Here is a 24,450-nt window from a genome sequence, read left to right on the forward strand (position 1 = left end):
AAAAGTCAAGATCAGACTTTAGCTTCAGATTTTCAAACCATTCATGTCTCTGCAACTTAACAAGGGAAATAGAGATATCAATACACAAGCCAACTGTAAATGAAATACATCTTTTCTGATACATGATCTTTTAAAACATCTCTTTCCATCAGGGAATGGAAAAGCTGGAATTCAAGGCACTGTACTTCTGCAGGGTGATTACAATGTTCTAACCATCAACTCAAGTACAGGAAGTGAGTGCAAAGACAGCAAGTGTGGACCACAGGAAACTAAGAGGGAACAAGGTCTGCAGCAATAAAGAAAGCAAGGACTGCCGCCCTGGCTGGGCACCCATGGGCAGGCGGGGCAGGACTTGGAGGCCAAACCACAACCTGACTCCTCTGGGCTATTCAGTTCAGTATGTTCCACTTGGCAAGTGGTGAGACAGAGGAGCTATGTGATCCGCAGCCTGGGGCCAGGCATGCTGACCATAGGTGGCCACAAGTACATGGGTAGTGCTGGCGTGCCTGTTGCACCCAAGCCTGGCCCCTCATTGAGGCTCCAGCTGCCTGCTTGGGCTGCCCAGGGCCCCCAGGACACTGGAGCTGGGATCAGGCTTCCACACTGGCCCAAAGGCAGTGCATAGGGTGGGGCTGGAAAGCAGGAGAGAGCAGTACCTGGCATGGGCACAGGCTGGGCTGAAGCAGCTCCAGGAATGACCGCGGTGGGTAGAGGGCTGGGTGCCGGGGCCAGACATGGCATCCCCACTGCTGTTCGAGACGTGTTCATCTACAAGACAAGAAACGTGGCTTCAATCAGCTAGCCTCCCTCAGTGGCCTTGGGGGTCCCCACAGTTTCTCCATCCTCAGGAGAGGGTGGTCTCAGGACCTGACATGGGGCACCTTTAATGGCTGATGCCAGAGTGGAAGTACGCAGCTGGGAGGCAGCCGCCGTCCCTCCCTCCTTCCACAGAGCTGCAGCCTGCCCACCTCTGGGCCACATGCCCCGACTGTCCACAGGCCAGAGTGGGCTTCAAAGCAGACCCCTCAGGACATGAACCCTGAAGTCGCACTAAGGGGACCACACACTCCAACCCAAGGCCTCCTGCTTGATTGGTCAGTGCCATTATGGCAGGACCAGAACAGCTGGGAGCTGTGCAGGGTTGTGTGCCCAGAGATCCAGAGTCAGTGGCAGGGCAGCCCTTCTGCTCTCTGCACCTCAGATATAACCCCACAGGAGAAGCAGCACAAGGACTGGGAAATGAGCTGTGATGGCTGGTGAGGCCAGCATGGCCGTGATGCAGAAACCTGATGAGGCTACTGCAAGAAAACAGGGTAGGGCCCAACAGCCTTCAAACTGTCTAGACAAAATGTTGGCAGATCTGACCAAGCAACTATAAAACAAGATAAAACATCAGAGCCAAGTGAGGTTTGCCCCAGGAATGCAATGATGTCCCAGTAGAAATCACTGCATCTCACCACAGTTACATCCCAAGGGAGAATTCCACGTGATGCTCCCCACAGATGCAGGGAGAGTGTCTGAGGAGTTCCACCCTGCTTCATGGTAAGCACAGCTGCTGAAGCTGGAGGGTGCCTCCTCCATCTGGAAGGGCCTCTGCAGAACCCACAGCCAACCCTGTGCCGATGGTGAAATGCCAAATGTACTTCACCCAAGGATCCCCCTGTCCCTGGCCAACACTGTGTGGAAAGTTCCAGCCAATAAAAGAAAAGGAATAAGGGGCACAGACTAGAAAAGAGAAAGGAAAACCATCCTCATTTGCAGATGACAAGATCGTGTATGGAGAAAACCCCAAAGAGCAGACAAACCAATTTCTAGAACTAAAAAGCACATTTAGCAAGATTGCAGGCTACAAGGAACAGAAAACAACCATATTTCTATATACTACCAACATATAACTGTAAAGGGAAATTTTAAAGCAATAAAATTTACAACCACATTCCAAAATGTCAACTATCTCAGGGTAAATTTAATGAAAGCTGTGTAACACCTTTACACTGAAAACTATAAAACTTTGCTGAGAGAAAATGAAAAAGACATAAACAAAGCAATGCCATGTTTATAGAAAGACTCACTACTGTTAATGTGTCAAATCTTACCCAGATGCTTAACAGATGCGATACAATTGGAATCAAAGTCCCATAAGGCTATTTTGTAGGAATATACAAGCTGTTTCTAAAATGTAGGTGGAACTATTAAAGACCTAGAAAAATCAAGAAATTCTTGGGAAGGGACAAATTAGAAGTATTAACAAACTATACATAAAATAGATAAGCAACAAGGATTTACTGTATAACACAGGGAATTACACCCAATATTTTGTAATAACCTATAATGGAATATAATTTGAAAAAAGAAAGTAACCACTAGCTAAGGCTTCAGCAAACAAAACCAGCAAATGCTGGGGAAGGAGAGAATCTGTTTTCCAGAGTTATCACTTATAATATTCAGATGTCCAGTTTTCAACAAGAAATCACAAAATCTTTGCAAAGAAAATGAAAAGTATGATCCATACAGAGAGAAAATTCATTAATAGAAAATGTCCCTGAAGAAGTCTAAACATTGCACTTACAAAATAAAGACTTTAAATCAACTGCTTTAAATATGTTCAAAGAGTTAGAGGAAACCATAGACAAAAAGAAAACCAGGAAAATGATTCATCAACAACATGAGAATATCAATAAAGTGACAGAAGTTATAAAAGGAACCAAATATTAGAGCTGAAATATTAGAGTTAAAAGGTATAATAACTGAAATTTAAATTCCACTAGAGAAGCTCAAAAGCAGATTTGAGCAGGAAGAATAAAGAATCAGCAAACTTGAGACCACAGAATTGAAATTATCAAGTCTGAGAAACAGAAAGAATAAAAAAAAAAGAATGAAGAAAAGAAAAGTATACAGAGCCTATCAGGAAGAAGCGAAAGTGAAGGACAGGAAAAAATACTTGAAGTAGCGAAAGAAAAGACTGTCAACCAAGATTCTACAACCAGCAAAATGAACCTTCACGATGAAGGAGAAATTAAGACTTCTGGATAAACAAAAACTAAGGCAGGTTGTTACTAAAAGATATGCCCCACAAGAAATGCTAAAAGAAGAACTTTCATTTCAGGCTGAAATGAAAGGATAATAGACAGTAACTCAAAGCCATGAGACGAAATAAAGAAAGCAACTACACAGCTAAATACGTAAGCCAACACTATTGTACTTTTGGTTTTAATTCCTTTTGTCCCCTATATGATTTAAAAGAATGCATTAGATTATAAATCTGTATGAATGGGCACACAATGTATAAAGATGCAATTTGTGCAAAAACAACACAAAGGAGGAGGGATGGAGACATATATGAGGAGAGTGTTGAAACAAAGTTGGTATTACTCAAACTAGGTTGTTATAAGGTTAAGATTTTAATTGTAATCCCTAAGGTAACCAATACGAAAATAACAAAAACGTGTGCAGAAAAGTAAAAAAAAGCGGGGGGGGGAGGGGATAAAAACCTGTAGGACATACAGAAAAATAAATAGTTAAACCAGCAGAAGTCCTTTATTAACCATAATTACTTTAAATGTAAATGGACTGAACTCTCCAATTAATAGGCAAAGATTGGCAGAGTAGATAAAAAAGCATAATTAATCTATATGCTATCTACAAAACACACACTTTAGATACAAACACACAAAGAGGTTGAAAGTAAAAGGATGGAGGACAGGAGATCAAGATGGCAGAGTAGGGGCTTCCCTGGTGGCGCAGTGGTTGAGAGTCCGCCTGCCGATGCAGGGGACGCGGGTTCGTGCCCCAGTCCGGGAAGATCCCACATGCCGCAGAGCAGCTGGGCCTGTGAGCCATGGCCGCTGAGCCTGCGTGTCCGGAGCCTGTGCTCTGCAATGGGAGAGGCCACAACAGTGAGAGGCCTGCGTACCGTAAAAAAAAAAAAAAAGATGGCAGAGTAGGAAGGTGCTGAGCTCACTTCCCCCCAAGAACACATCAAAAATACATCCATAAAGTAGAACAATTCTCTCTGAAAACAAACTGGAAATGGACAGAAATATTCTTCTAAAACAAAAGTTGTAAAAGAAAGATCCACACGAGTCAGATAAGAAGGGAAAAGAGCTATCAGGTTGGGACCCAGGCCCACAGAAGAAGAGGGGGATATCACCACTAGGAGATCCTCCCTGGGGACTGAGTGGTTTGAACCACATATTGGGTACCCCAGCCCTGGCGTCCAACATGCTGACATTCACATTACAGGGGTTCCAGAAGGAGACAAGTCTTCTTACTGGTTTGAAAACTAATAGGACTTCGAGGAGGGCTGTGAGAAACCTAGACCTGGCTCGTGACACAAGCTTGCTTGCTCCCAGGAATGAGGTGTAGAATGGAGATGAAAACTGCCCCAGAATTCCGGATGGTTTCATGAAACCACCTAGCATGCATCCAGCTCATCTACCTCTGAAGAGCTTCCCACTAGGTTGAAGGCTGCCATTGCTGAGGAAAGTGTGCAGTTGGGGATGGAACTGACTCAGACCCAACACTGTATATAAATGGGGCAAGGGCAGCCTTTGCTGGCACTCACAGAGGCAGCAGATCAGGAGCTGTATGGAGCTGACTAGCATTCTGGGATTGTCCCAGTGTACACCCTGGCCCACACGAGGTGCCCACTGCAGCCCTTTTGCTCCAGCACTGTGCCCCCTGGAGCAAACGTGTCATTGCTGGGAGAGGGGAGAGAGCACACTTAGAGGGAAAGGAGCCAGCTCGGACCCCACCCCTGCTTCAGCACCTTGGGATGAGACCCCACCCCTGATAGGGTAGTGATGACGACTCAGCATAGAAGAAGCTTCAGCTCACCCATGGCTCTGGCTCTAGCCCCTCCATCCCCAGCCCCACCACCCACCAAATTGATACCAGACAGCATATCCTGGGGGAAGACATGACCCATGCTCACTTCAGATCCAGCTCTCGCACCGAAACTACTGAACACGTGCAGACTGCATAGAGATGCTCCCACACAAGTACAACCCTTCAAGACCGAGATAGGTAACTGTTTCACCTAATTTTATAGAGATAAGAAACATTAAGCAAAATGAGAAAACAAAGGAATGTCTTTAAAACGAAAAAACAAAGAAAAAACTCTGAAAAAACAACTAATGAAAGAGAGAAAATTTACCAGATAAAGAGTTCAAAGCATTAGTAGTAAGAATACTAACTGAACTAGGGAAAAGAATAGATGAGGACAGAGAGAATTTTAACACGGAACTAGAAAATATAAAAACCAGTCAGAACTGAAGAGTGAAATAACTAAAATGAAAAACACACTAGAAGGAATTAACAGACGGTAATATGTAATAGAGAAGAATGCATAAGTGATCTGGAAGATAGAATAATGGAAATCACCCAATCAAAACAGTAAAAAGAGAAACAAATTTTTAAAATATGAGAACAGTTTAAGGGACCTCTGAGACAACATCAACCATGCTAACCTTCACATTATAAGGGTTCCAGAAGGAGAAGAGAGTTGAAAATGTATTTGATGAAATTATGGCTGAAAACTTCCTGAACCTGGAGAAGGAAACAGATACCCAGGTACACAGAGTATCCCAAACAAGATGAACTGAAAGAGACACAGACCAAGATGTATCATAATTAAAATGGTAAAAGTTAGAGATAAGGAGAGAATTTAAAGGTAGCAAGAGAAAAGCAAAGAGTCACGTACAAAGGAACACCCATAAGTCTATCAGCTGATTTTTCTGCACAAACTTTGCAGGCCAGAAGGGAATGGCATGACATATTTATAGTGCTCAAAGGGAAGAATCTACAACCTAGGACAATCTACCCAGCAAGATTATCATTCAGAATTAGAAGTGAGATAAAGAACTTCTCAAATAAGAAATAACTAAAAGAGTCATCAATACTTAAACTAACCCTAAAAGAAGTCTTAAATGGTCTTCTCCAAGTGGGAAAAAAAAGGCTACAACAAGATGTAAGGATTTATAGGAAAGGAAAAACCCCACAAGTAAAGGCAAATATATAGCAAAGGCTGTGGATCAATCACTTAACATAAGCTAGTACAAAGATTAAAAGACAAAAATTGGAAAATAAACTATAACCACAATCAACAGTTAAGGGATAAACATGAAGATGTAAAATATGACATCAAATACATAAAATGTATGGGAGGGGAGTAAAAAAATGTAGATCCTTTAGAATGTGTTTGAACTTAAATAACTACCAGTTTAAAACAAGCAGATACATAGGTCAACGTATATGAAACCCAAGGTAACCACAAATCAAAATCCTACAATAGATACACAAAAATAGGGAGAAAGTAACACAAGCATGCCATGATTTGATAAAGAAAATAATCAAACCACAAGGGAAGAAACTAAAAGAAGAAGAAAAGAATATAGAATGATAAAAACAACCAGAAAACAAGTAACAAATGGCAGTTAAGTACATACCTATATAGAATTACTTTAAATGTCAATGGACTAAATGTTCCAATCAAATGACACAGAGTGGATGACTGGATAAAAAACAAGACCCATCTATGTGCAAGAGACTCTCTTTAGAATTAAAGACACACAGACTAAAAGTGAAGGGATGGAAGGAGCTATTTCATGGAAATGAAAACGACAAGAGAGCTGGTAGCAATACTAATATCGTGCAAATTAGACTTTAAAAAAAAAGTCTACAAAAAAGACAAAGAAGGATATTATATAATGATATAGTGATCAATACAAGAAGAGAATATACATTTATTAATATGTATGCACTTCATATAGGTGCAACTAAATATGGAAAGCAAATATTAAGACATAAAAAGGAGACACTGACAATAATAGAATAATAGTTGGAGACTATAATGAAATATTGGTCTTAAATGACACATTAGACAAATTGGACTTAATAAATATATATAGGACATTCCATCCAAAAACAGCAGAATACACATTCTTTTCAAGTGCACGTGGAATGTTCTCTAGGATAGATCACATGCCAGGCCAAAAAACAAGTCTCAATAAATAGAAGAGAACTGAAATTACATCAAGCTTTTTTTTTCAACCACAACAGTATGAAACTAGAAACCAAGTACTGGAAGAAAAATGGGAAAAGCACAAACACATGGAGACTAAACGACATGTTAATAAAAGAAACAATGGATGAATGAAAAAATCAAAGAGGAAATCAGAAAAAAACGAGACAAATGAAAAAAACCGCAACTTTGCACAATCTACAGGACGCAGCAGAAGCAAATATAAGAGGGAAGATTATAATAATACATGCATACCTGAGTATACAAGAAAAATCTCAGATAAACAACCTATCCTCCATCTAAATGAATTAGAAAAAGAACAAAGCCCAAGTTAGCACAAGTAATACCTAGTGAAGAGCTAATACCTAGTGTAACAAACTATTGTTACAGAACAGCTAATACCCAGTGTAACAAACTATTCCAACAAAATGAAGAGGAGGGAACACCCCCAAATTCATTCTACGAGCCCACCATTATACTGATACCAAATCTAGAAAAAGACATTACAGAGAAAAGAAAATTACTAGTCAATATCTGTGATGAATATAGATGCAAAAATCCTCAAAAAATATTGGCAAACCAAATTCAATAATATATAAAAAGGATAATACACCATGATCAAGTGGCATTTATTCCACAGATTCAAGGACAGTTCGATATCCACAAGTCAATCAGTGTGATACACCACATTAACAAAAGGAAGGATAAAAATCACATTATCATTTCAATAGACACAGAAAAAGCATTTGACAAAATTCAACTTCCATTCATGATAAAGACTTGCATCAAAGTTGGTATAGAGGAAACATATTTCAACATAATAAAGGCCATTTATGACAAACCCACAGCTAACATCACACTCAACAGTGAAAAGCCAAAACTTTTCCTCTAAAATCAGGAACAAAACAAGGATGCCCACTCTCGCCACTGAGAAGTAGTACTGGAAGTCCTAGCCACAGCAGTCAGACAAGAAAAAGAAATAAAAGGCATCCAAATTGGAAAGGAAGAAGTAAAAATGTCACTATTTGCAGATGACATGATGTTATACTCAGAAAATTCTGAAGTTCCATCAAAAAACTATGAGAACTAATAAATGAATTCAGTAAAGTTGCAGGATACAAGATTGACATACAGAAATCTATTGGTTTTCTAAACATTAATAATCAACTATCAGAAAGAGAAAACAATAAAACAATCGCATTTAAAATTGCATCAAAGAGAATAAAATACCTAGGAATAAACTTAACCAAGGAGGTGAAAGATCTATAACCTGAAGACTCTAAAACATTGATGAAGGATATTTAAGATGACACAAACAAATAGAAAAGATATTCCATGTTCCTGAATTGGAAGAATTAATACTGTTAAAATGGCCATACTACCCAAAGCAATCTACAGATTTGATTCAATCCCTATCAAATTACCCATGACATTTTCCACAAAACTAGAACAAATAATCCTAAAATTTATATGGAACCAAAAAGGCTCCCAATTACCAAACCAATCTTGAGAAAAAAGAACAAAGCTGGAGGTATCACACTCCCCAACTTCACATTATACTACATAGGTACAGTAATCCAAAGAGCATGGTACTGACACAAAAACAGAAACATACATAATGGAACAGAATGAACAGCCCCTCCCAAAACCCATAAACTTATGGTCAATTAATCTACAACAAAGGAGGCAAGAATATACAATGGGGAAAAGGCAGTCTCTTCAGTAAGTGGTGCTGGGAAAACTGGACAACTACATGTAAAAGAATAAAATTAGAACATTCTCTAACACCATATAAAAAAATAAACTCGAAATGAATTAATATCTTAAATAAGACTGAAACCCATAAAACTACTTGAGGAAAATTTAGGCAGAACACTCTTTGACATAAATCAAAGGAATATTTTTTTGGCTCTGTCTCCTAAGGCAAATGAAACAAAAGCAAAACCAAACATGGGACCTAATTAAACTTAAAAGCTTTTGCACAGCTAAAGAAACCTTCGACAAAAAGAAAAGACAACCTATTATCGAGAGTGAGAAAATATTTGCAAGTGATATGACTGATAAGGGGTGAATATCCAAAATACATAAACAGCTCATATAATTCAATATCAAAAAAACAAACAACCTGATTAAAAAATGGGCAGAAGACTTCAATAGATATTTCTCAAAGAAGACATACACATGGCCAAAGGGCACATGAAAAGATTCTCAACATTGGTAATCAGAGAAATGTAAATCAAAACCACAAGGAAGTATCACCTCACACCTGTCAGAATAGCTATCATCAAAAAGACCACCAATAACAAATGTTGGCAAGGATATGGAGAAAAGGTTACCCTAGTACACTGCGGACGGGAATGCAAATTGGTGCAGCCACTATGGAAAACATTATGGAGGTTCTTCAAAAAACTGAAAATAGAACCACCATATGATCCAGCAATTACTTTCCTGGGTATATATCCATAGAAAATGAAAACACTAATTTGAAAAGATACAGTGATCACAGCAGCTTCATGTACAATAGCCAAGATATGGAAACAACCTAAGCAACAGATGAATGGATAAAGAAAATGTGGGTTACATATATAATGGAATATTACTCAGCCATAAAAAATGAAATTTTGCCATTTGCATCAACATGGATGGATCTGGAGAGTATTATGCTTAGTGAAATAAATCAGAGAAAGAAAAATATTGTATATGATCAGTTATATGTGGAATCTAAAAAATAAAATAAACGAATATAACAAAACATATAGATTCACAGATATATAGAAAACAAACTAGTGGTTACCAGTAGGAAGCTGGAGGGAGGGAGGGGCAAGATAGTGGTAGGGGACTAAGAGGTACAAACTAATAGGTATAAAATAAATAAGCTACGAGGATATATTATACAGCACAGGAAATACAGCCAACATTTTATAATAACTTTAATGATGTACATCTATAAAAATACTGAATAACTATGTTGTACACGTGAAACTAATAAAATAGTTTAAATCAACTGTATTTCAATTAAAAATTCTTTAAAAAAAGAAAAAGAAAGTGAAATGATGGGAAAATAAACTCCTGAGAGCTGATCCAAGATGGTACAGTGGAAGGAGCTTGGGCTTACCTCACAACAAAACCACAACTAACTGCTGAACAGCCATCGATAAAAAAGACTGGAAGCTGCCAAAAGAGATATTCTACATCCAAAGATATAAAGAAGGAACCACAACAAGATGGTAGGAGGGGCACACTCACAATATAATCAAATCCCATTACCCTGGGTGGGCAATCCACAAACTGGAGAACTATTATATTGCAGAAGTTCTCCCACAGGAGTTAGAGTTCTGAGCTCCACGTTAGGTTCCCCAGCTGGGGGTCTGACATCAGAGGGAGGAGCCCCAGAGACATTTGGCTTTGAAGGCCAGGAAGGCTTGATTGCAGGAGCTCCACAGTACTAGGGGAAGCAGAGACTCCACTCTTGGAGGGTGCACACAAGGTCTCGCATGTACTGGGACCCAGGGCAAAGGCAGTGACTTCACAGGAGCCTAGGCTGGACCTACATGCTGGTCTTGGAGGATCTCCTGGGGAGGGGGTTGTGGCTGTGGCTCTCCCTTGGGATGTGGACATGGGTGGTGGAGATTTCAGGGAGTGTGCAGCTACATGAACTCTCAAGGAGGCAGACATCTTGCTTGGGTCATCAGCACCAAGACCTGGCCCCACCCAACAGCCTGTAGTCTCCAGTACTGGGACGCCTCAGGCCAAACAACAGCCCTACCCATCAGCAGACAGGCTGCCTAAAGACTTCTTGAGCCCACAGCCACCTCTAGACACATCCCTTGACACGGTTCTGCCCATCGGCCCACCAAAGGGCCAAGATCCAGCTCCACCCACCAGTAGGCAGGCACCAGACCCTCCCACTAGGAGACCTGCACAAGCGTCTATACCAGCCTCACCCACCGGGGCAGACACCAGAAACAAGACTACTACAATCAGGTAGCCTGCAGAAGTCTGAGTCTGCAAATACAGGAATTTGTTCCAGACAAACAAACAAGATAAAACCCCAAAGAACAACTAAGCAAAGTAGAGACAGGCAATCTACCAGAGAAAGAATTCAGCATAATGATAGTAAAGATGATCCAAGATCTCAGAAAAAGAATGGATGCAGTGTGAGAAAATACAAGAAATTTTTAATAAAGAATTAGAAAATATAGAGAACAACCAGAGTTGAAGAATACAATAATTGAAATGAAAAATATACCAGAAGGAATCAATAGCAGAATAAATGATGCAGAAGAACGAATAAGTGAGCTGGAAGACAGAAAGGGGGAAATCACTGCTGCAGAACAGAATAAAGAAAGAAGAATGAAAAGAAATGAAGACAGTTTAGGAGACCTCTGGGACAAAATTAAATTCACTAACATTCACATTATAGGGGTCCCAAAAGGAGAGGAGAGAGAGAAAGGGCCTGAGAAAATATTTGAAGAGATAATAGCTGAAAACTTCCCTAACATGAGAAAGAAAACACTCACTTAAGTCCAGGAAATGCAGAGAGTCCCAGGCAGGATTAACCAAAGCAGGAACACGCCAAGACACAGTAATCAAATTGACAAACATTAAAGACAAAGAGAAAATATTAAAAGCAACAAGGAGTAAGCAACAAATAATGTACAAGGGAATCCCCTTATGGTTATCAGTTGATTTTTTTTTTTTTATCAGTTGATTTTTTCAGCAGAAACTCTGCAGGCCAAAAGGGAGTGGCACGATACATTTAAATGAAGAAAGGGAAAGAATATTCGACCCAGCAAGGTGCTCATTCAGATTCAACGGAGAAATAAAAAGCTTTACAGACAAGCAACAGGTAAAAGAATTCAGCACCACCAAACCAGTTTCACAACAAATGCTAAAGGAACTTCTCTAGATGGAAAAGAAAAGGCCACAACTGGAAACAAGAAAATTACAAAATGGGAAAGCTCACCAGGAAAGGCAAACATACAGTAAAGGTAAGAAATCATCCACACACAAATAGGATATCTAAACCCATAATTGTGAGAGGAAGAGAGTACAAATGCAGGATATTTGAAATACATTTGAAATTAAGAGCTCAGCAACTGAAAACAATTGTGTGTGTGTACATATATGTGTGTGTGTGTGTGTGTGTGTGTATACGGCTGTATCAAAACCTCATGGTAACCACAAACCAAAAATGTATAATAGATATACACACACATAAGAAAAAGGAATCCAAATACAACAGTACACAGAGTCATCAAATCACAAGAGAAGAGAAAAACGGAGGAAAGGAAGAAAAAGACCTACAAAAACAAACCCGAAACAATTAATAAAAGGGCAATAAGAACATATGTATTGATAATTACCTTAAATGTAAAAGGATTAAATGCTCCAACCGAAAGATACAGACTGGCTGAATGGATACAAAAATAAGACCTGTATATATGCTGTTTATAAGAGACCCACTTAAGCTATAGAGACACATACAGACTAAAAGTGAGGGGATGGAAAAAAGTATTCCATGCAAATGTAAATGAAAAGAAAGCTGGAGTATCAATACTCATATGAGACAAAATAGACTTTAAAATAAAGACTGTTACAAAAGACAAGGAAGGACAATACATAATGATCAAGGTATCAAGCCAAGAAGATATAACAGTTGTTAACATATATGCACCTAACATAGGAGCACTTCAGTATATAAGGGAAATGCTAACATCCATAAAAGAAAAAGTTGACAGTAATACAATAATAGCTGGTGACTTTAACACCCCACTTTCATCAATGGGCAGATCATCCTTCAGAAAATCAATAAGGAAACACAGGCCTTAAATGACACATTAGACCAAATGGACTTAATTGATATTTACAGAACATTCCATCCAAAAGCAGCAGAATACACATTCTTCTCAAGTGCACATGGAACATTCTCCAGGATAGATGACATCCTGGGCCACAAAACAACCCTTGCTAAATTTAAGAAAACTGAAATCATTTCAAGCATCTTTTCCAACCACAACGCTATGAGATTAGCAATCAACTACAAGAAAAAAAACTGCAAAAAATACAAACACATGGAGGCTAAACAATATGTTACTAAATAACCAACGGACTACTGAAGAAAGCAAAGGGGAAATCAAAAAATACCTAGAGCTAAATGAAAACAGAATCATGATGATCTGAAACCTATGGGACACAGCAAAAGCAGTTCTAAGAGGGAAGTTTATAGAGATACAAGCTTACCTCAGGAAATAAGAAAAATCTAAAATAAACAACGTAAAGTTACACCTAAAGCAACTAGAGAAAAAAGAACAAATCCCAAAGTTAGTAGAAGGAAAGAAATCATAAAGATCAGAGCAGAAATAAATGAAACAAAGACAAAGAAAACAATAGAAAAGATCAATGAAACTAAAGCCTGGTTCTTTGAAAAGATAAAGAAAATTGATAAAACTTTAGCAAGACTCATCAAGAATAAAAGGGAGAAAAGCCCAAATCAATAAAATTAGAAATGAAATTAGAAATGAAAAAGGAGAAGTTACAACCAATACCACAGAAATAAAAAGGACCATAACAGACTACTACTACTACTATAACCTAAAAGAAATGGACAAATTCTTAGAAAGGTACAATCTCCCAAGACTGAAGCTGGAAGCAACTGAACATACAAACAGACCAATTACAAGTACTGAAATTGAATCTGTGATTTAAAAAACTCCAAACAAACAAAAGTCCAGGACCAGAGGGCTTCATAGGTGAATTCTTTCAAACATTTAGAGAAGAGTGAACACCTATCCTGAAACTATTCCAAAAAGTCACAGAGTAAGGAACACTTCTAAACTCATTCTCTGAGGCCACCATCACCCTGATACCAAAACCAGACAAAGATATTACAAAAAAAGAAAATTACAGAACAGTATCACTGATGAATACAGATGCAAAAACCCTCAACAAAATACTAGCAAACCAAATCCAACAACACATTAAAAGGATCATACACCATGATCAAGTAGCATTTATCCCAGGGATGCAAGAACTTTTCAATATCTACAAATCAATCAGTGTGATACACCACATTAACATATTAAAGAATAAAAACCATATGATCATCTCAATAGATGCAGAAAAAGCTTTTGACAAAATTCAACACCCACTTATATGATAAAACCTCTCCAGAAAGTGGGAATAGAGGGCACCTACCTCAACGTAATAAAGGCCATATATGACAAACCCACAGCCAACATCATTCTCAATGGTGAAAAACTGAAACCATTTCCTCAAAGATGAAGAACAAGACAAGGATGTCCACTCTCGCCACTTTTATTCAACATAGTTTTGGAAGTCCTAGCCACAGCAATCAGAGAAGAAAAAGAAATCAAAGGTCTCCATATTGGAAAAGAGGAAGTAAAACTGTCACTGTTTGGAGATGACATGATACTATACATAGAAAATCCTAAAGGTGCTACCAGAAAACTACTAGAGCTCGTCAATGATTCTGGTAAATCTGTAGGATACAAAATGAATACAAAGAAATCTGTTGCATTTCTATACACTAACAATGAAAGATCAGAAAGAGAAATTGAGGAAACAATCCCATTTGCCACCACATCAAAAAGAATAAAATACCTAGGAATAAACCTATGTACGGAGACAAAAGACCTGTACTCCGAAAACTATAAGACACTGATGAAAGAAATCGAAGATGACACAAACAGATAGAAAGATATACCATGTTCTTGGATGGGAAGAATCAATATTGTCAAAATGACTATACTATCCAAGGCAATCTACAGATTCAGTGCAATCCCTATCAAACTACCAGTGGCATTTTTCACAGAGCTAGAACAAAAAATTTTAAAATGTGCATGGAAACACAAAAGACCCTGATTAGCTGAAGCAATCTTGAGAAAGAAAAATGGAGCTGGAGGAATCAGGCTCCCTGACTTCAGACTATACTACAAAACTACAGTCATCAAAACAGTATGGTACTGGCACAAAAACAGAAATATAGATCGATGGAATAGGATAGGACATCCACAAATAAACCTACACACCTATAGTCAATTAATCTAGCAGAAAGGAGGCAAAAACATATAATGGAGAAAAGATAGTCTCTTCAATAAGTGGTTCTGGGCAAATTGGACAGCTACCTGTAAAAGAATAAAATTAGAACATTCTCTAACACCATATATAAAAATAAACTCAAAATGAATTAATGACTTAGATAAGACTGAAAACCATAAATCTCCTAGAGGAAAACATAGGCAGAACACTCTTTGACATAAATCATAGCAATATAGTTGCAGACTTTAATACTTCACTTTCAATGAAGGATAGGACAACCAGATACAAGATAAGTAAGGAGAGGACCTGAACATCACAAGCCCATTAGGCTTAACAAACATTTACAAAACATTTCACCCAATGAGAGCAGAATTCTGCAGTGTAAGCCCTGACAAGTAGCTTTTCTTTCTTTTTTTTTTTGTAATGCAAGTGCCTGACTTAAGCTTTGATTTCCTGAGGCACCCACTCAAATAATAACACTGCCAGCCACACAACTAGATAAATAAGACTGAAAACCATAAATCTCCTAGAGGCAAACATAGGCAGAACACTCTTTGACATAAATCATAGCAATATAGTTGCAGACTTTAATACTTCACTTTCAATGAAGGATAGGACAACCAGATACAAGATAAGTAAGGAGAGGACCTGAACATCACAAGCCCATTAGGCTTAACAAACATTTACAAAACATTTCACCCAATGAGAGCAGAATTCTGCAGTGTAAGCCCTGACAAGTAGCTTTTCTTTCTTTTTTTTTTTGTAATGCAAGTGCCTGACTTAAGCTTTGATTTCCTGAGGCACCCACTCAAATAATAACACTGCCAGCCACACAACTAGATAAAGACCTACCATCCCCTTCACCCACCCCCATCCGAGCTCCTGTAATTTAGAGATCTCTGATTGATTTTAAATAACTGACCATTTGGCTATTTGCCTTTTTCTTTTCTTCTTGCACTTTAATTCCAACTCTTACATTTTAAGTTCACAAATAAGGAATGAACTAGTGAAACTCCAATAAAAGCAGAACCCCAGGCCTGCCTGTCTGTTTCTCTCACCCTCTCTCTTTCTCTCTCCCTCCTTGCCACCTCACTATGTAGCCCCAGGTGTGTCATGTAACCCTCCCCTCCAGACCTGTAAGTAATAAACCTTGTCCTTTCCACAGTTTACTGATGGTTATTGCTGAAGAATCTTGCAATCATATTAAGAACCACAAGGGTTGGTCCAGCCATATGACTGGTTCTGAAAGGGGAACCCAGGCCCAGGTGAGTGCTCCCAGGCATTTCTAGCTGATAGCATCACTACTGATAGGCTGAGGGTGGCACAAAACAAAGACACATTCTTTTAAAGTGCACAGGGAACATTCTCCAAAACAGGCCATATGTTAGTCCACAAAACAATTTTAAAAGATTAAAATGATACAAAGTATCTTTTCTAACACAATGAATGAAATTAAAAAAAAATTTAAGCTAGAAAACTGGCATATATGTAGAAAGTAAACAATGCACTCAAACAACCAAATAGCCAAAGACGTAGTCACAGGGAAATCAGAAAACACCTTAGAAAAAATGAAAAGGAAAACACAACATATTAAAATTTATTACATATAGCAAAAGAAGTGTCCAGAGGGAAATTTATAACTGCAGATGTCTACATTAAAAAAGAAGAAAGATCTTAAGCCAATAACTTAACTGTATACCATAATAAACTGAGATAAACAAAATACAAAATAGAAAAACAATAAAGGAAAATCAACAAAACCAAAAGTTAGTGTTTTAAAAAGATCAAAAATTGGCAAAGTCTTTAGCTACCAAACTGGATAACTCAGATGAAACAGACAAATTCCTAGAAACACACAAACTTCCAAAACTGACTCAAGAGGAAATAGAAAATCTGAATAGACGGGTAACAAGTAGTGAGATTGAATTATTAATAAAAAACCTCTCAACAAAGAAAAGCCCAGGACCAGACAGCTTCCATGGTGAATTGTACCATTTAAAGAAGAATTAACACCAATATTTCTCAAACTCTTCCAAAAAGTTGAAGAGGTGGGAACACTTCCTAACTCATTCTATGTAGCGAGCATCACTCTGGTATCAAAGCCAGATAAAGACATCATAAGAAAAAAAAATTACAAATACCTGTGATAAATACTGATGTAGAAATCTTCACTAAAACATTAGCAAACTGGATTCAATAGCATATTAGAAGGAGTATACACCATGACCAGGTGCAACCCTGAAAGGATGGTTTAATATATGAAAATCAATCAATGTAACACACCATTAATGGAATGAAGAGCTAGGAAAACCATAATTCAAAAAGAGTCATGTACCAAAATGTTCATTGCAGCTCTATTTACAATAGCCAGGAGATGGAAACAACCTAAGTGTCCATCATTGGATGAATGGATAAAGAAGATGTGGCACATATATACAATGGAATATTACTCAGCCATAAAAAGAAACAAAATTGAGTTATTTGTAATGAGGTGGATAGACCTAGAGTCTGTCATACAGAGTGAAGTAAGTCAGAAAGAGAAAGACAAATACCGTATGCTAACACATATATATGGAATCTAAGAAAACAAAATGTCATGAAGAACCTAGGGGTAAGACGGGAATAAAGACACAGACCTACTAGAGAATGGACTTGAGGATATGGGGAGGGGGAAGGGTAAGCTGTGACAAAGTGAGAGAGTGGCATGGACATATATACACTACCAAATGTAAAATAGATAGCTAGTGGGAAGCAGCCGCATACCACAGGGAGATCAACTCAGTGCTTTGTGACCACCTAGAGGGGTGGGATAGGGAGGGTGGGAGGGAGAGAGACGCAAGAGGGAAGAGATATGGGAACATATGTATATGTATAACTGATTCACTTTGTTATAAAGCAGAAACTAACACACCATTGTAAAGCAATTATACTCCAATAAAGATGTAAAAAAAAAATAGAATGAAGAGTTAAGAAATATAATCATCTTAATTAATGCAGAAAAACCATTTGACAAAATCCAACACTCTTTCATGACAACAGCACTCAACATGCTAGAAATAAAATAGAATTTTCTCAGTATGGTAAAGGCCATATGTGAAAAAACCCTTGTTAACATCACACTCAATGGTGAAAGACTGAACATTTTTCCTTTAAGATCAAGACAAAGATGCCCACTTTTTCCATTTCTATTCAATATAGTACTTGAAGTTCTACCCAGAGAAATTAGGCAAGAAAAGGAAATAAAAGGCACCCAAATTGGAAAGGAAGAAGTAAAAGTATCTCTGTTCAGAATAACATTTCTTATATGCAGATAACCCTAAAGAACACACACACACACACACACACACACACACACACGTACACACACACACATACAAACTGCTAGAACTAATTTATGATTCAGCAAAGTTGCAGGGTAGAAAATCAACACATCAAAATCAGTGGCATTTTTTTTTTTTTTGGCTGCTCCACGTGGCATGTGGGATCCTAGTTCCCCAACCAGGGATCAAACCTGCATCCTCTGCATTGGAAGCATGGAGTTTTAACCACTGGACTGCCAGAGAAGTCCCAGTTGTATTTTTATACACTAGCAATGAACAATCTGAAAAGAAAATTAAGAAAACGATTACATTTAAGCACAAAAAAGAATAAAATACTTAGGAATAATTAAACTAAGGAGTTGAAAGACTTACACACTGAAAACTGCAAAACATTGCCAAAAGAAATTAAAGAAGACATAAGTAAATGGGAAGACATCCCATGTTTGTGGATTTGAAGACTTAATATTGTTAATATGTCAATACCACCCAAAGCCAATCTATAGAGATTTGATGTATCGCTATCAAAGTCTCAATGGCATTTTTTCCAAAAATAGAAAAATTCATCCTAAAACTCGTTTGGATTCTCAAGGGATCCCAATAAGCAAAACGGTCCTAAAAAAGAACAAAGTTGGAAGACTCATACTTCTTGACTTCAGAACTTACTGCAAAGCTACAGAAATCAAAACAGTGTAATATTAGCAACATGACAGACTGTACACCAACGAAATAGAATAGAAAATCCAGAAATAAACCTTTGCATATATGACCAATTGATTTTCAAAAAGGGTGCCGAGAGCATTCAATGGGAAAAGGACAGTTTTTTTCAACAAATACTGCTGGGACAACTAGATATCAACATGCAAAAGAATAAACATGGTCCCTTACCAAACACCATATATAAAAATTAACTCAAAAAGGATAAAAGGCCTAAACATAAGAGCTACAATCATTAAACTCTTAGCATCTTTAGAGAGCACTTAGAAGGAAACATGGGGGGAAAGCTTTATAACATTGGATTTGGCAATAAATCATTAACAAATCCAATGACATAGGCAACAAAAGAAAAAATAAACTGGAATTCATAAAAATGAAAAAGCTTTATGCATCAAAAGACATTATCAACTGAGTAAAAAGGTAACTCACAGAATGGGAATTATTTTTGGAAATCACATATCTGAAAAGCGATTAATATCCAGAATATAGAGAGAATCCCTCCAACTCAACAACAAAAGAAGAAACAACTCAATGAAAAAATGGGCAAAAACCCCTTCCACCATGTGAGGATACAATGAGAAGTCTGCAACCTGGAAGAGGCCCTCACCCTTGCATGCTGACATCCTCATGTCAGACGTCCAGCCTCCAGGACTGTGAGAAATAAATTTCTGTTGTTTATATTTTAAAAATAGGCAAAGGGCTTGAATTATTTTTCCAAAGAAGACATACAAATGGCCAATAAGCTCATGAAAAGATGCTCAACATCACTGATCATTAGGGAAATGCAAACCACCTCACACCTATCAAGATGGCTACCATGAAAAAAATCAGAAAATAGAAAGTATTAGAGAGGATGTGGAGAAACTGGAGCCCTTGTGTACTGTTGGTGGGGATGTAAAATGGTACAGCTGCTCTGGAAAGTAGTTTGGTGATTCCTCAAAAAATTAAAACTAGAATTACCATATGATCTAGTGATTCCACTTCTGGGTATATACCCTAAAGAACTGAAAGCAAAGACTCAAAGAGATATCTATATACCCATGTTCATAGTAGCATTATACACAACAGTTAAAAGGTAGAAGCAACCCAAGTGTCATCAACGGATGAACGGATAAAACAAAATGTGGTATGTACGTACAACGGACTATGACTCAGCATTTAAAAGGAAGGAAAGTCTTTCAAGACACTGATGAAAGAAATCAAAGATGATACTAACAGTCCACCTAGAGGGGTGGGATGGGGGGCTGGAAGGGAAATGCAAGAGGGAGGAGAAATGGGGGTATATGTATATCTATAGCTGATTCACTTTGTTATAAAGCAGAAACTAACACACCATTGTAAAGCAATTATACTCCAATAAACATGTTAAAAAATTAATTAATTAATTTTTTAAAAAGATGATACAAACAGATGCAGAGATATACCATGTTCTTGGATTGGAAGAATCAACATTGTGAAAATGACTCTACTACCCAAAGCAATCTACAGATTCAATGCAACCCCTATCAAATTACCAGTGGCATTTTTCACAGAAGTAGAACAAGAAATTTTACAATTTGTATGGAAACACGAAAGACCCCGAATAGCCAAAGCAATCTTGAGAAAAAAAGACAGAGCTGGAGGAATCCAGGCTCCCTGACTTCACACTATACTACAAAGCTACAGTAATCAAGACAGGATGGTACTGGAACAAAAACAGAAATATAGATCAATGGAACAGGATAGAAAGCCCAGAGATAAACCCACACACATATGGTCACTTTATCTTTGACAAAGGAGGGAAGAATATACAATGGAGAAAAGACAGCCGCTTCAGTAAGTGGTGCTGGGAAAACTGGACAGCGACATGTAAAAGAATGACATTAGAACACTTCCTAACACCATACAAAAAAATAAACTCAAGATGGATTAAAGACCTAAATGTAAGGCCAGACACTATCAAACTCTTAGAGGAAAACAGGCAGAACACTCTATGACATAAATCACAGCAAGATCCTTTTTGACCCACCTCCTAAAGTAATGTAAATAAAAACAAAAATAAACAAATGGGGCTTCCCTGGTGGCGCAGTGGTTGAGAGTCCACCTGCCGATGCAGGGGACACAGGTTCGTGCCCCAGTCTGGGAAGATCCCACATGCTGTAGAGCGGCTGGGCCCGTGAGCCATGGCCGCTGAGCCTGCGCGTCTGGAGCCTGTGCTCCGCAATGGGAGAGGCCACAACACTGAGAGGCCCGCGTACCACAAAAAAAACAAAAACAATAACAACAAAAACAAATGGGACCTAATGAAACTTAAAAGCTTTTGCACAGCAAAGGAAACCATAAACAAGACCAAAAGACAACCCTCAGAATGGGAGAAAATATTTGCAAATGAAGCAACTGACGAAGGATTAATCTCCAAAATTTACATGCAGCTCAATAACAAAAAAACAAACAACCCAATCCAAAAATGGGCAGAAGACCTAAATAGTCATTTCTCCAAAGAAGATATACAGATTGCCAACAAACATATGAAAAGATGCTCAGCATCACTAATCATTAGAGAAATGCAAATCAAAATCATGGTGTCACCTCACACGGGTCAGAATGGCCATCATCAAAAAATCTACAAACTATAAATGCTGGAGAGGGTGTGGAGAAAAGGGAACCCTCTTCCACTGTTGGTGGGAACGTAAATTGATACAGCTACTATGGAGAACAGTACGGAGGTCCTTAAAAAGCTAAAAATAGAACTACCATATGACCCAGCAATCCCACTATTGGGGCATATACCCTGAGAATACCATAATTCAAAAGGACACATGTACCACAGTGTTCATTGCAGCACTATTTACAATAGCCAGGACATGGAAGCAACCTAAATGTCCATCGACAGACAAATGGATAAAGAAGATGTGTCACATACATACAATGGAATATTTCTCAGCCATAAAAGGAACGAAATTAAGTTATTTGTAATGAGGTGGATGGACCTAGAGTCTGTCACACAGAGTGAAGTAAGTCAGAAAGAGAAAAACAAATACCGTATGCTAACGCATATATATGGAATCTAAAAAACCGGTACTGATGGACCTAGTGGCAGGGCAGGAATAAAGACACAGATGTAGAGAACAGACTTGAGGACACAGTGGGGGAAGGAGAATCTGGGACAAAGTGAGAGAGTAGCACTGACTTATATACACTACCAAATATAAAATGGATGACTAGTGGGAAGCTACTGCATAGCACAGGGAGATCAGCTCGATGCTTTGTGACGACCTACAGGGGTGGGATAGGGAAGGTGGGAGGGAGGCTCAAGAGGGAGGGGATATGGGGATACATGTATACATATAGCTGATTCACTTTGCTGTACAGCAGTAACTAACACAACATTGTAAAGCAATTATGCTCCAATAAAGATGAAAATAGTAATAAAAAATAAGTAAATAAAAAGGAAGGAAATTCTGACATACACTATAACATGGATGAAACTTAAAGACATTATGCTAAGTGAGATAAACCAGTTATAGACACATACTGTATGATTCCACTTATATGAAGTACCTAGAGAAGTCAAATTCATAGAGACAGAAAGTAGAATGGTAGTTGCCAAGGGCTTGGGGGAAGGGGAGCATATATATACAGGCAGTTAGTTTTCATTGGGTATAGAGTTTCAGTTTTGCAAAATGAAAAAATTGGAGATGGATGGTGGTGATGGTTGGACAACAATATGAATGCAATTAATACCACTGAACTGTATAGACTTAAAAATGGTTAAGATGTTAAATTATATGTTATGTGTATTCTACCACAATTTTAAAAAACTGAAGCTTGAAAGCATTACGGTAAGCCAGTGACAAAAAGGCAAATATTGTATGATTCCACTTATATGAGGTACCAAGAGAAGTCAAATTCATAGTAGAATAGAGGTTACCAGAGTTACCAGAAAGAGGGACTGGAGAGTTATTTCTTATTGAGTAGTTTCTGTTTGGGATAATAAAAAAGTTCTAGAAATGGATAGTGGTGAATAGTTTAAAAAAAAAAAAAACATCTTATTAAGAATCCCAGGGCTTCCCTGGCGGCGCAGGGGTTGAGAGTCCGCCTGCCGATGCAGGGGACCCGGGTTCATGCCCCAGTCTGGGAAGATACCACATGCCGCAGAGCGGCTGGCCCCGTGAGCCATGGCCGCTGAGCCTGTGCGTCCGGAGCCTGTCCTCCGAAACAGGAGAGGCCACAACAGTGAGAGGCCCGCGTACCGCAAAAAAAAAAAAAAAAAAAAAAAAAATTCCAGACATCTGAACAACAGAATTAGCAGAGCTGACCGACAGGGCCTGGCCCAGCACAGATACTGAGAGCTGATGTGGTGGAGTCTGGACAGAAGAGTAGAGACTAGCCTGCCCAGGGCTTCAGGTGCAGAACCTGCAGGGCCTCGGGGCTGTGTTATGAATTCTCAGTTCTGTCCCAGAATAATGGAGAATAGATTTGAAGAGTTAAACTCATGGAGGTGCAGTGTCAGGAGGTTACTACAGAAGAGGAACAAAAGTTCAGACTGGGAGTGTGGACGTGAGAGGGAAGGAAAGAGGATGACCTCAAGCACCTGTGGAGCAGTGGCTGACAGCTTGGGTCAAAAATCCAGTCCCAGCAAGTTTTAAAGAACTGGAAACATACAAAATCTGTTCTCTTATCACAGTGCAATTAGGCTTAAAAAATCCCCAGAAAACCACTATCAAAAAGCTCATGAGGAAATTAATGACTATATTACCTCAAATCACCATGGAAATTATAAAATATTTTGATCAGAGGTTAAAGAAAATGCTACATATCAAAACTTTTGGAATGCAGCTAATACCACTAGAAGGAATTTTATAGCCTGAATGTCTGTATTATAAAAGAAGAAAGGCTCAAAATCAATGCACTACACATCTCAAGAAACTTTCTAGAACAAAAAAGTAACCCAAAGATAGAAGAGAAGAAATAATAAAAGGAAGAAGCTAATCAAATATACAATAAAGAATTACCATCAAAGTGATAAGTTCTTTGAAAAGGTGAATAAAATATATAAATTCAGAGAAATCACCAATATCAGAATGAAAAACAAGACATCACTGCAAATCCTGCAAACTGTGAAGAGAAAATATTATAAACAACTTTATACCAATTAATTGGAAAACTTAGATAAATTTAGAGGTGTATCAAATCGTTAGAAAAGCAGTATTTGACAGAAAGAAGAAATAGAATACCCAAATGGTACTAAAACTGTAAAAGAAATTAAATCCATAATGGAAACCTTACCCTCAAGGGATGTAGACATGGGTGATAAATATGTAACAGCAAAATGTCAATCATAGCTCATAGGTA

The 24,450-nt window shown here is 38.3% G+C and overlaps 1 protein-coding gene across 1 annotated transcript in view; it reads right to left on the minus strand.

Moving 5' to 3' along the window:
- Nucleotides 1-432: 432 nt before the first annotated feature.
- Nucleotides 433-24,450, minus strand: part of WNK2 (WNK lysine deficient protein kinase 2) — a 151,721-nt gene continuing 127,703 nt past the window's right edge. Inside the window, exon 29 of the mRNA XM_024741334.1 lies at nt 433-768. Coding sequence (XP_024597102.1) covers nt 433-768 — 336 coding nt within the window. The remainder of the gene's footprint in view (nt 769-24,450) is intronic.

This window comes from Neophocaena asiaeorientalis, unplaced genomic scaffold, assembly GCF_003031525.2.
Source record: "Neophocaena asiaeorientalis asiaeorientalis breed wild unplaced genomic scaffold, Neophocaena_asiaeorientalis_V1.1 scaffold558, whole genome shotgun sequence".
Taxonomy (NCBI): domain Eukaryota; kingdom Metazoa; phylum Chordata; class Mammalia; order Artiodactyla; family Phocoenidae; genus Neophocaena; species Neophocaena asiaeorientalis.